We start from the raw sequence: 13,434 nt of genomic DNA, 5'->3' as shown, positions 1-13,434 counted from the left end.
AATGAAATCAAATAGCAAAGACTGTTCTATTTTCCTTTTTTTCAGTTTCTTTTATATTCATTCTTTTTGTTTCACAGCTTCCTCGTTGTGTTGGCCATCTCCTTCCAAAAGCAGAAAATAAGCTACAGCCTGCTGATCAATCCCAGCAGCCTTTTCAGCATTCAACAGGAGACGGGAGAGATCAGTTTGACCAGGACGCTTGATTACGAGAGTGACCAGCGACGCTACCTTCTGATGGTGCGAGCCACGGAGGAACCTGGCAGCCTCAGCACTGCCACAGAGGTTAGCCTAATTAGGCAGAAATACAGCCAACATTCTCAGAAGAGAATTTACTCAACTACAGCCAAAAACCAGCTCCTCTTTGTTGTTTTATTATTGCAACTGTCACACAGGTATTTAGTATTGCTTTGGGATTTTTTGTTGTTCCTGACAGCTGGAAAATATGGTGGCCTGGAGACATTAAAACAGTTTTATGAAAAGTGTGACATGAGAAGAGAAAATATTTGAAAACACAAGTAAGAAGAAAAAAAATGTAATCCGCGAAAAGGTCTGTTTTTGGGGTTTCTCATTGTGTCACCTGAAATGATGGGCAATATTTTTGTGGAGGAAAGGTTAGATTTTGATACAGTTTCAAATGCGTATGTGGCATAAAGTTTAACTTGGCTCCTTAAACCATGTTCCTCTGTTGTTGTTGTCTGTTGTTTACTTTGCAGCTGAAGCTTAATTTCAGTTTTGTGTCCGAAAAGAAAATGTCACATTGACTACTAGAGGACTCTAATCCTGCATGTTTTCCTAAACCTGAGCGATGTGGGCTAGGTTTTATTTAGTTTATTTTAGTTGTATTATAGTTAATTATAATATACGGTGTTGGTGCAGTTAAATTATTTTATGATGTCCTAATTGTACGTAAACCTTTTATTCTGTTTTTTACACCGTATCGGCACGCCTCTTGGCCAGGTCTCCCTTGAAAAAGAGGTCTTTGTGTCAAGGGACTTCCTGATTAAGTAAAGGTTTGATAAAATAAAATGAATTATAATATTAAAATGAATGTTATATTAAAAAATATATATATATATATATATATATATATATATATATATATATATATATATATATATATATATATATATATATAGTCTGAACAAACATATCACAAAAGTCAAGGTTTTATTGCTAAAATGTAACATCTAGCATGTAGAAGCCTGACAAACCCAGTGCCAAAAACCCCATGGCAAACAGCAGCTGGATTTGTGAGCCGCGTGTGACCCATGCCAGGGAAGTAATATCTACACCCTTACAGGTGCAGCCAAAGAAGCAAATACTCCCCTGCATCAACTCCTGCACTGATGCAGCAAAGCCAGGAGGGATGCAGAGGGGTGTAACAGTAGATGTGTCATCAATTTGACATGAAAAGCAATTGATTTCATGGAGGCTGTTTCTGACGCTTAAGGCGTCCAGATAGTTTAGCTATAAATCAGCTAAACCCGAGCTAAACTCATACACTACAGTCACATTCAGCTTCAAGAATAGCTCTGGGTTTATTAACTCTAAATATTATTTATCTATTTATTATGTTAAAGCGCAGCTAAGTTATTCCCATTTATGTAAACAAACATATATTTATATATATATATATATATATATATATATATATATATATATATATATATGTATATATATATATATATATATATATATATATATATATATATATATATATATATATATATATATATATATATATATACATATATATATAAAAGCAGCGGTAGCAGCGCTCTGCTCCGCTATTTCCCGTTCATTCTGGCCGAAACAAGATGACATTATATAATATTATTATATACGAATATTATAATATTAATATTATATAATAATATTATTATACTTAATATTATACTTATGACATATACGTATCACTTAGCAACCAAACGCCGCTGCATTGCATTGTGGGAAGTTTCTGCTCAGCTAGTGTCCATCAATCCACACTAAAAAAGAGAGAGTCTGCATTAATTGCCATATGTTATGTTATGCCACGTGTTATGTTTTTTAATGGATTATTCTATATTTTAATCTCTAACTTTACTTTTTCTGTTTGGGAGTTGCCAGTAATCCTTAAAGTGAAAATCTCTACCACAACTCCCTCTGCACCTCCCCTCAGCTCATGTTTTTCTACTGCACTGACATGAAGATCACTTTAGACTGAAACTCATTTTATTATTCTTAAATCATTCTTTATTGCCAACCACAGGGAATTTATTTGTGGACTTATTTTTATGAATTGATGACACTATTAACAAAACATATATTCTGACTAGGGGTGTTAAATTAATTATTTGCGATTAATTAATTACAGGCATATTTAGAACGTTATGTCTTTTAATCGCTTAATCTATTTTTTAATCTCTAACTTTACTTTTTCTGTCTGGGAGTTGTCTATATTGTGAACTCTGTTTGTGCAGTGGGCCGCTTGTGCTTGAGTTGTGGGTGGAAAACAAGTCCCACCTTGAAGTGGACGCTGATTGGCTGTCCCTGTGTGTGGGCGTGGTCAGCTCCGCTGGCAGACTCCCGTTGTAGCTGGACAGGTGGGGGGTGGAGAAGCATGTGAAAGTTGTCGGTCCAGTGAATGGGGAATTTACATTTCTAAAACGCCCCGACGGCAGTATTGGTAAAAGGTAGAATGATATGTGTTATTTGTGGAAAGGACTTTGCTAACCACTGAAATAGTTCAAGTTTAGCCACATAAACGCAGAGCACCCGGTCGCAGCCCCAGCTAACGTTAGCAGGCACGATGTTGCCAGAGCAACGCTCTTCTCCAAACTAGACCGGAGGAGGGCACAGCGCGCATGCGCAAGTCTGCGACCGAGAGGCTGACGGATGTTCTGGCCAGGTGAATGTAAATGTTTAGGACTGCATCTGTTCAAGTCTGTCACTTTTTTTGTGTGTTATATATCAATTTATTATTCAGTGTTGTAATATTTTTGACCCTTAGGGCTACCATAAGCAAAGCATTTACATAACCTAAATGTCAGTCCAGTCTGGCAGTCTTGCATACAGGTAATCTGTAAGCAGGCAGTTGCCACTTGTAATCACTCTGTTATGTGTGAACAACCTGAAGATTGCATGAATGACGTTCCCTGAAGCATCACCAAGCCATTGCAATTGGCTGATAGGTATCTATTCTGCCAAATGTCTGTAACCACTGACTCTGATAGTGCTGCGGTGTGAAAGGCTTAACCTCGGGGTTCCATAAGGTGCTGGAACGCTGCGGTATGGTTGCCTTGTGACAGCTATTTTGAATTGTGGCCATTCTGGTCAATGACATCTGATGTCTATAAAATCGATTCCATTGCATGGATCCCAGTCATTTTCTATGGAAAGAGGCATGGTCGGTGCCTGTGTAAAAAAAAAACACCTTAGGAAGACGGTATCAAACCGTTGAGCTTTCTATTAATTATTGCATCCAAGTAGATATAATTTTCCTAGACCTAGACCATTGCATTTAGCGAACAAATCATGCTTTTTGTGCACATCTCTCCTGTAAAAAAAATACAGGGAGCAAATTCATCTGCAAGCAGCATTACTTATGGTATAGGGGACATGCAGCCTCAGTGGTACCACCAGTTGGCATTGAGAATTTCAGAAACATCCCAGAAGTGACACTTTGCTGTAAATACATGTTCCAGGTCAATTTTGCATTCAACCGTGGCCGAACTGCATCAATTTACACACGGCAATCTCACAAATCCAAGTGATCGGTGAGCACTCAGAAGTGCTCCACTTCTAAAACACCTCCCGGTGGTACCCAAGGAGATAAGTGCTGACCTGCTGACATTACACTCCTCGGTGATAACCTTGCCCCTGGTTCCCACATGATCAGGTGGCACCGCAGCAGCCTTTGTGAATTGTGCCCAATCTTGTCAGTGACAGCGGCCCCGTCAGAAGTGCTACAGCGTGGTTTAGAAGTGTCCCAGAAGCCACTGTCTGCTCGGTTCCACTGAAGATAGGTGCCAAGTCTGCTCTGGCTCTGAGCCATGGCTAAACTGAGTCCATTTACACGGGGTAGGTTAAGCTGACAGGAAGTCAGACACACGACACGCCATAGAGAATAGAGTTGATTTTCAAAATTCAACACCACCAACATTTCTTTAACCTGTGGAGGTGCCAGGTAAACAAGTCAGAGGGTGTAACCCAGGGTTAGGGAGTCACTCATGCACGAGGAGAGGTTACTTTTAAACACGTGTCATCCTTTTTATGAGGAAATTGGCAGAAAGGAAAAGACATGGCATGAAATAGGTTTTTAATCGAAAAGATTACCACACTATTCTGATATGATCTTGAACATTTTGGATAAACCAGTAATGTCAAAAATCCAAGCAGCTCTCAGAAGGGCTCTTCATCTTAAATCCTCTTAGTGAAAAAAAAGTTGCACTAAGAACAGAGCAGAAATGTATAACAGCTGAAACCCGGTGTTTCTGCTCCTGATGGGACTCAAAGATTACAGTACAGGAGCAACAAAGGCTGTTGAAATGGCATGAAGGGGTGGTTTTGAAATGTTACCAAGCAGCCCTATGGGCTTACTGATTTTTTTATTTTTTTTTTATTGTTTTTTTTTCCCACCCCTTTGGGGTTTTTTTGTTGTGGAAAATGCTTTTGTCAAAAGTGCGATCTAGACATAAACTAAACTGAACTAAGAAATATAAAGAACGAACGCTCTGGGGCTTGAACTGTCAGAATCTGAAAACTTCATTCATAAATGAATATTACTGGTTAACCCATTTGCACATTTTGATTCATTTTAAATATTTAACTTCGATTTTACCCAATTATGTCACAGTAGTTTCATTTCATATAACAGATTTAGCTGGAAATGCCTGCACAACTGCATGTTGGTAGAGAAGACAGTAATGGAGAAAAACCTATCCCAGCTTTTTTAGGGACTATTACTCAGCTGTCATAGCACACTTTACACACTGTGGTGACAGGGAGCTTGTAGGATGGAGGACAGCTTCGGATTTTCGTCAAAAACACACACACACACACACACACACAGACACAGACACAGACACAGACACACACACACACACACACACACACACACACACACACACACACACACACACACACACACACATATGGTGCATCACCCGCAAAACCTTGCTATTTTTGACTTCCCTGAACAGAATGGGCAACTTTTGCTTGCTACAAAATAAAATCAAGATTTTTGGTCAACGTCCTATACTGATAAGCTGATGCGGTTGTCTCATAGTTTTGAAAGTTAATAAAGGAAAGTTGATTTTGTGTTATTTTATTCAAATTTTATTCTCTTCTCTTCTCTCCTCTTCTCTCCTCTTCTCCCACCATACTGGCATTAATCAGGTTCAAGTGTTGATAACGGATGAAAATGATTGTGTCCCCGAGTTCCTGCAGTCCATCTACAGTGTCGATGGAGTCCCTGAGACTGTAACCACGGCAACGTCTCTGCTGCAGGGTGAGCCTCCGCTGACCCCATATTTCACATCCATCTGTGTCTTTTTGGAATGCAAAGGGAAACTATAGAAAATGTCAGTTTTTCTACTAAAAACCAACACATGTATTTTAGATTAGAGGGTTACATGTTTCACTTCTAACCTTGAGTGTAATTGTTGCAAAGCAAAAACATACAGTATATCTTCCGTTTCTCTCTAATGGCCTCAGACAAGTAGCTGTTATTGAAATGCTACACTTCTCATTTATTATATTCTGTGCGACTAAGGGTATACCCAAGTATCAATTACTGCATGAGACACTTGGGCCCTGTCCCAATACACCCACTACCCATACTTTTCAGCCCTACCCCTACATTTTCCGCGTTCCCGTGAGGGTAGTGGTGTCCCAATTCCTCTTTTCATCTGGGTAGTGGCTATGAATCTGGGTTTTCAGATGCACCCTAGCTGATCTAGGGCCAGAAAAATTTCCCAGAATGCTTTTCGTCGTCATTTGCGGACTGAATCAAAAAAAAAAACATGGCAGACATTTCTTATTTTTTAGTAAATAAAATTTATATTTTGAGTTAGTTTCTGCATAAAAATGTGTTTTGATTACATTTCTAGCGAGAAATATATATTTTACTTTCATAATTTTCACTCAGTGAATGTACATAATCACTCGCTTGCCCGTTGTTGCGAAGTCTTTTTCAAACCTCGCCAGAATAAAGGGTGATTTATGGTTCAGCGTTACACCAACGCAGAGCCTATGGCGTAGGTTACGCAGCGACGCGCGCCATACCCTACGCCGTACCCTACGCCGTACCCTACGCCGTACCCTACGCCGTACCCTACGCCGTACCCTACGCCGTACCCTACGCCGTACCCTACGCCGTACCCTACGCCGTACCCTACGCCGTACCCTACGCCGTACCCTACGCCGTACCCTACGCCGTACCCTACGCCGTACCCTACGCCGTAGGCTCTGCGTCGATTTAACGCGGAACCATAAATCAGCTACTGAGCCGGCCGGCAGGCAGTTTTGATCATGATAAATTATTTATTTCAGCCAGCGGTAATTCTCCACAAAGCTGCAGGTTTCTCCCCGGGACGATGGCGCAGGTTGACCCGACCGTGAGCTGCTGCTGCTCCGAGCCGGCGGCTCTTCTCCGAAAACATCGGATCAAATTTCTTAACAGGCGTTATTTGGATAAACTGAGCCCAGGTTGGGGATTTTTACTTTTACGCCTGAAAAAATATTAAAACTTAATAAAGTGGCATATTAACAGCGCTATAGCTGAAATTAAAACAGCTTTTAGCTGTCGGCTTCCTGATATAGTGTGACGTATGTGCAAACGTAACTACGCAGTCGCTTACGTACCCGAACGTAAACCACTTAGTGACGTAGCACGCAAAATGTAGGGGTGGTGCTGAAAAGTAGGGGTAGTGGGTGTATTGGGACAGGGCCCTGGGAAGATTTCAAGTGCCCTAAAATCTGTGGCTTCTTTTTTAGGGCTAGTGGTAGAAAGTAGGGGGTGTATTGGGATTGGCCCTTGATTTTACAACAAAAACATGCAATTAGTCCTTTAATTCGCAGCTCAAAATGTTGCACTTTTACAAAAGAATCCCTAAAGACAGAATTCTGCATTGCTTCGCTGGCCTCATATACATTATTAAATGACTAGGTATTTTAAAAAATGTCAATATTTGCCTGTGAAATGACACTAAATAACAGTAATACACAGTCTTCATTTAGCTGTTTATCCACTGAATGCCATGCAAGGGTCCCATGCAACACAGACCTTTTATACAGTCGTTTCTCTTTTCTACTTTGATTTCACTTATAAGTCTCAAAGGGTGAAAGGAAATGGTTAAGGTAATAAGTGATATACAGGATCAGAGTGAGATATTACAAAATACTCCATATAAATGATTAGACTCTACACATGTTCACTGCAGCCACACATACAAAGTTGTTACACATCACAACGTTCCACTGATACGCTGCCATCCCATGACTTTGAGCCATTGAGACATTTTGGACGAAAACAAAAAAACAAAACAAAAAACATACTTCAACAGTTTGTTAGTTGGACTTTGCTCTTTCAAAGATATTGCACTTTTGATTGCATTGTTGTAGCTTTCAGTTGCTATGCAGAATCCTGCTCAGACATAGAAATACATTAGTGGTATGTAAAAATTCCCACCATTTTCCAAAATTCATTCACAGATTAATAGGCATTATTGGCAAAAGTATTGCCTAAAAATTCCATTAAAAACAAAAATATGCCAAGATTATTTATACAAAGGAATATCACTATTTATTTTTCATGTCAAACAGCGATGATGGGCTCCAGCCTGCTCAACCTTCCACAGGATGAAAAAGGAATATAGAAAATGGATGGGTCGATGTACTTGTGCCTTTGGCACTTCTTTTCCCCAAGGGCATCATTAATTAATATGTGAGAATCTCTGGCTGTGGAATTATTTCTAGTTCATTTTGGGTGAGAAAAATAGAACCAATCTAATCTGAAAACATTTTGAACACACAGTCAAAAGTGGCAGAAATGGTTGGCACAGGAGAGCCCGGTTGTATGAGGACATTTGCGTCACAAACCAATGCATCGAGAATAAAAATTTGCTAGAGAAAGTCAGTAGTGGAAAAACATAGTCAGAATGAGGGGAGACAGGAGACGCATATCACGACAATATAAGCATGAACCCAAACAGCTCGCAAATGTATAACTTTGTAGTTCAATAAAATCACCCAAGCCAGACAGGAGGGGTAAAATGTAAAACGCATGTTTATTCGCAGTCATGTATTGTTTTACAAGGGGCTGACGGAGAATAAGACTGAGGCATTTACATACACGGGCTGGTGGTGGTGATGCTCGACATGCAGCGAATAAACACATCAAAGACATTTGATGTATGCAAGCGTTATGAGCCAGAGGGGATTTGTGTGGAACAGTGAGTTTTAGTGAAATTCACAGTGGTTGCAGATGTAGTCTCTGTAAAAATCTCACTGCACATCAGAAACAAAATCTATAATTTTTCTGTGTGATTACCTTGGAATTTTATCATTTTCAAACACACACACACACGAGCTCTGTTCATTTTATTCCTTCTTTTTCTTGTCTTTAAGCTCATTTTTGCAAATGATCATTCTGGCAGAGCACAGTTTGTGTTCTAGTAATTGTAGTTGTCTGAGTGTATGATTTATTACATGTTTAGCGAGACCATAAAAATATAATGATCTACACAGATGTCAACATATTCATCAGCTGATGCCATCTCATCAGCTTTGTTCGATTAACTGTTAATTGATGAATCATGTGACATGTCTTCTCCTCAGTTTTAGCCACCGACTGTGACTCAGGGTTAAATGCTGAGCTCACTTATTATACCCTGAGCCCAGATTTCAGCATTTCACCCCACGGGACTGTTTTCCCTGCAAGGCGGCTCGACTACGAGAGGCCCAACCATCTGTATGAATTTGTGGTGATGGCAGTGGACAGTGGGGACGAGCCTCATTCTGGCACTGCCACGGTCCGGGTGAGGATGGCCAACGTCAACGATGAAGCTCCCGAATTCTCCCAGTCTGTGTAAGTGGTTTTATCCCTTTTACTTGTCTGTTCCACCCCTTCTGTCATCTCCAATCTGGTCACTTTATTATTTGTGGTTTGTTTAAGATGCGGAATAAACTAGGATTGCAGGCTCTCAATTTAAATTTTAGGATATTCACATCCGAAATCAATGACAAGTTGAATCTCTGTGTCATCTACAACTCTGTTCAGGGTTGGCAGTTAATTTGAAAAAAAATAATATTACCATAAATAGAATATCAGTTCTTCATACAAACACTGCATGAACTTGCATATAGATGGATGTCATTGAAAAAGGGTTTTTGGTCTTTGTGAAGAAAAAAAAAAGGCAGCTCTTTTCTTGGACTGTCTTTGTTGTTTGTTTGTGGAATCTTTATGATTTTGGTTTGGTCAGTCCGCTCACGTATCGAAGACCTCAAATGTTTAATTAATGATATGACCCCCGGGAGTTCGTTCAGGCAGGCAATCTCGCAGTGTGTGTTTACATTCACACCTCTGCATGGTTCATACCAATTACTCCATCTTGTTCTTAGACCCATACAAGGAGGAGGAGGTACTTGTCTTTCACGTACCTTCGGATGTCTCACCTACCAAGCTCTTCAGGGAAATCTCACCTCCTCGCCAGCTTCCACCTGTAGGCTCGGTTTCTATGGATGAAAAATAAATTAGGTTCATCCCCCCGCATCTGTATGTAAGCCATATAAATGATTCTCGATCAGACCTTAAACGTCAAAGCTCAAGTATGTGATGTCATTAATAAAGGGTTTAAAGTTTTTCATGTGTGAACTGTCTGACCGAAGTGAAAAAAACAATAGAGTCTTGACTTCTAGGCTCCAATCTAATCAATCCCCACTTGTTAGGCATATGTAGACATGTATACACTTAACCAGATAACAGAACCATCCACACAATTGAATCCTTCAGGTGGAGGTAGGATTTAAGATCAGCAGCGGGCTTGACAAGAACCTCTTGCTCCCTCAATAGCTCCATGAACAAGCTTGAGTAATTGGAATAAACCACGCAGAGGGATTAAAGCAACCTTACAATGCTGCTCAGGATTGTCTGTCTAAACCATACACTGTATAAAACAATGGACGGTTGAAGCATTAGGTCACCTGATCCATTGGTTTCTGAAGACCGGTTTTGAAGCCCCTTTTTCATACGGGGTGTGGCCATGTTGCTTTGGAAACCAACGGAAACATGCCCACCACATGTCAATTAGAGGTGGGTGCAATTCATCGATGTGTCGATGCATCGCGATGCGTCACGTGACGATTTGGAATCGATTAATTAAAAAAGAAAAAAGAAAATTTAAGTTATCCTATCCAGATTCCAGACTGAATAAGCTGCTGAATCATTTCATTTTCAAGAATGCACATTTCTTATTGTTCACTTGAAATATGGCAGATATGTTTACACTAAATAAATTTGATGGAAGTACATATCCTGTTTACTTGAATTAATGAACTCATTAAATCCAGGGCTTGACCGTTTTCAGTGTTTTCCGCCAATAGAGGGGGCTCTCATGCAAGTGCAGCTTTCCCTGGTCAAAGTTAAGTAAGTCAAAGAGCAAATGTTTACATAGTCATAAAATAAATTATTTTGTGTCTTTGAAAAATACATGTCAAATTTTCAAAAAACCTTGTTGTTTACTTAATGAGCGTTGTTAGAGGAACTGAGTTAATTGATTGGCTATTTATTTACAAATATAGCCACAGATGAAGACAAAATCAATCTTGTATGGAAAAAAGCATTAAAAATCACAATAATCGAAGAATCGTGGCACCAAGAATCGAATCGACAAGCGTTATAATCGAAGAATCGAAGCTCCAATAATCGAAATCAAATCAAATGTGAGGTACCCTTGTTTGCACACCCCTAATGTCAATCAAAGTAAACTTTTGCCCCTAGCCCTTTTAGCTGAAGGCTATCGAAATATCTGCAGAGCTACTGTCAGACGTTAGGATATACCGTTTACAGCAGGATATACCGTTTAAAATATTGACTCAACAACGAAACTCAAAACGACAGTTGTGTTTAGCCAACGCTGGGTTAATACAAACAGCTGGTTGCTTTGCTAAGGGCAATAGCATGACAATTACGAATGAGGAAGTGATAACAGCCAGCCATTGGCTGAGCCGACTGTCAATCAATCATATTAGTAATATATTTAATTCTTTATATAAACTCTCCTGGTGTGGTACAAAAAAAATCACTCAGAGTTGTCATGGGTGTGAAACAAACAATTGAGACCAAAACATTTTTTTTAACCAGTCTGTAAATACTATTATTTCTGTTCTAAAATCAGACTTTGGGAGTCAATGGAGACTGATTCTCTTTTTGAGTTAGCCTCTAGTAACCAGTCGAGGAACTGCAATGAATCTTACTTCCACATGCCTCAATGCAGAAGTAAGATGGTTGGCGCTTGGTCTGGATTAGCTCCCTGGGGTCATCTCAAGTGAAATCCAGATTGTTCTGGTTGAGACCACGTGATTAACTTGGTACCTGCTGAATGTTCTTTGTGTGTGCCATTTAAAACTCCTGGGTTGTTTTCACAGTAGGTTTTGGCTTATTGTCTTTGTTTTGGAAACTATCCATGCAACAATGCTGCATTATGCTTGAAAGTAACAGTATTTTTCTATTCTCTGTGCTTCTGTTTTTCTGTCACATCAACATTTAATAACTGCATTTGTACGGCGTACATGGGATCCCTTTGCCTTTGTGTGGTTAACAGGTTATCTTGTATGCGTCAGGCCAACATCCAATATGCAGTGTATTTTCATTGGCTTTTAATAAGCAAATTTAAGACAATACTTATATACACATGTATATGTGTATGTATATATATATATATATATATATATATATATATATATATATATATATTTGCGTTTTACCAGAGTTCATCACAAAGACCAGTGGAAGTCACCAAATTGGCAAGGTTGAATAACACTCCCATTGCACCACTGCTTTATCACTGATCCATCTGATCCAGCTAATCACATCTCATATCAAAGCTTTGGTCTTTGAGCATAAAAGGTAGTTACATGGATAGATGGGTTGTTACATCACTTATCTCAGGGCTGCTTTCTTTCTGGCTTTTCTTTCAGTAATATTTGTTGCTGGTAATCCTGTTGTAAATAGTAGCCGGCTTGTTGTGCTCGCGTTTCACACATTACTCATAGACAAACATTGTTGGAAAGTGTAGCATTTGCACAACACTCTGGATTTCATTTTTCTCCTATTTCAGAAATGTTTGCAGTGAACTGACATTTGGATGCAATCCACAGTGTCACCATCCGCCTTTTTGGCTAAACTCTGTGAGTGGGTGGGTTGCAGTTGTCACTGTGGCTCCCCTACATTTAGCTCTCAGAGCAAGTAAGCTTCTCGGCCTGTCAGCTGTCTTTTATTTCTTTTTTTTTTTTTTAAGTGACCTTCACAGAATACTGTTGCAAACCTCTGTTACATGCTCCTGTCTAACAGTGTCAGCCTTGGTGGATGAGTGGACACAGAACCAAACAAACAGGTGGACAAAGAGATGGAGTTGTATGGGGGAAAGGGATAGATAGATGGATGGATGGATGGATGGATAGATAGGTAGGTAGGAGGTAGGTAGGTAGGTAGGCAGTGTTGGGGTACTTAAAAAAAGTAATCCATTACATATTGCTAGTTACTTTAAAAAGAGTAATCCCTTACACTACTTAGTTACTGGTCGCTGAAAGTAACTAGTTACATTACTAGTTACATTACTTTTGGATTACTCCGCAATATCACCTGAGCTGCACCATAACTCGATTGCCAATGAAGAACATATACAGGACTGTCTCAGAAAATTAGAATATTGTGATTTTCTGTAATGCAATTACAAAAACAAAAATGTCATACATTCTGGATTCATTAAAAATCAACTGAAATATTGCAAGCCTTTTATTATTTTAATATTGCTGATTATGGTTTACAGCTTAAGAAAACCTATCTAAAAAAATTTGAATATTCTGTGAATCTTAATCTTAAAATGTAAGCCATAATCAGCTATATTAAAATAATAAAAGGCTTGCAATATTTCAGTTGATTTGTAATTAATCCAGAATGTATGACATTTTTGTTTTTTTTTAATTGCATAACAGAAAATAAAGAACTTTATCACAATATTCAAATTTTCTGAGACAGTCCTGTAGTTGGAACCTTATTACTGCAGTGCCCAGATCAGCACCAGAAGTCCCGTAAAATCCCGTAAAATCCCGTAAGATCACGTTAAAGGCTGATTTATGGTACTGCGTTACACCAACGCAGAACTTACGGCGTAGGGTACGCGGAATGCGCACCATACGGTGTGCGTCGCTGCGTACGATTCTGCGTCGATTTAA

The 13,434-nt window shown here is 39.3% G+C and overlaps 1 protein-coding gene across 3 annotated transcripts in view; it reads left to right on the top strand.

Moving 5' to 3' along the window:
• Positions 1-13,434, top strand: part of LOC133443995 (neural-cadherin-like) — a 119,689-nt gene that overhangs the window by 35,993 nt on the left and 70,262 nt on the right. For all 3 annotated transcript variants that reach the window (XM_061721402.1, XM_061721401.1, XM_061721403.1), the window contains exons 4-6: positions 78-282; positions 5,377-5,488; positions 8,818-9,067. In XM_061721402.1, coding sequence (XP_061577386.1) covers positions 78-282; positions 5,377-5,488; positions 8,818-9,067 — 567 coding nt within the window. The remainder of the gene's footprint in view (positions 1-77; positions 283-5,376; positions 5,489-8,817; positions 9,068-13,434) is intronic.

This window comes from Cololabis saira, chromosome 5 (assembly GCF_033807715.1).
Source record: "Cololabis saira isolate AMF1-May2022 chromosome 5, fColSai1.1, whole genome shotgun sequence".
Taxonomy (NCBI): Eukaryota; Metazoa; Chordata; class Actinopteri; order Beloniformes; family Belonidae; genus Cololabis; species Cololabis saira.
The sequence above is the reverse complement of the archived record's forward strand: the minus strand, read 5'-3'. Positions and strand labels throughout refer to the sequence as shown.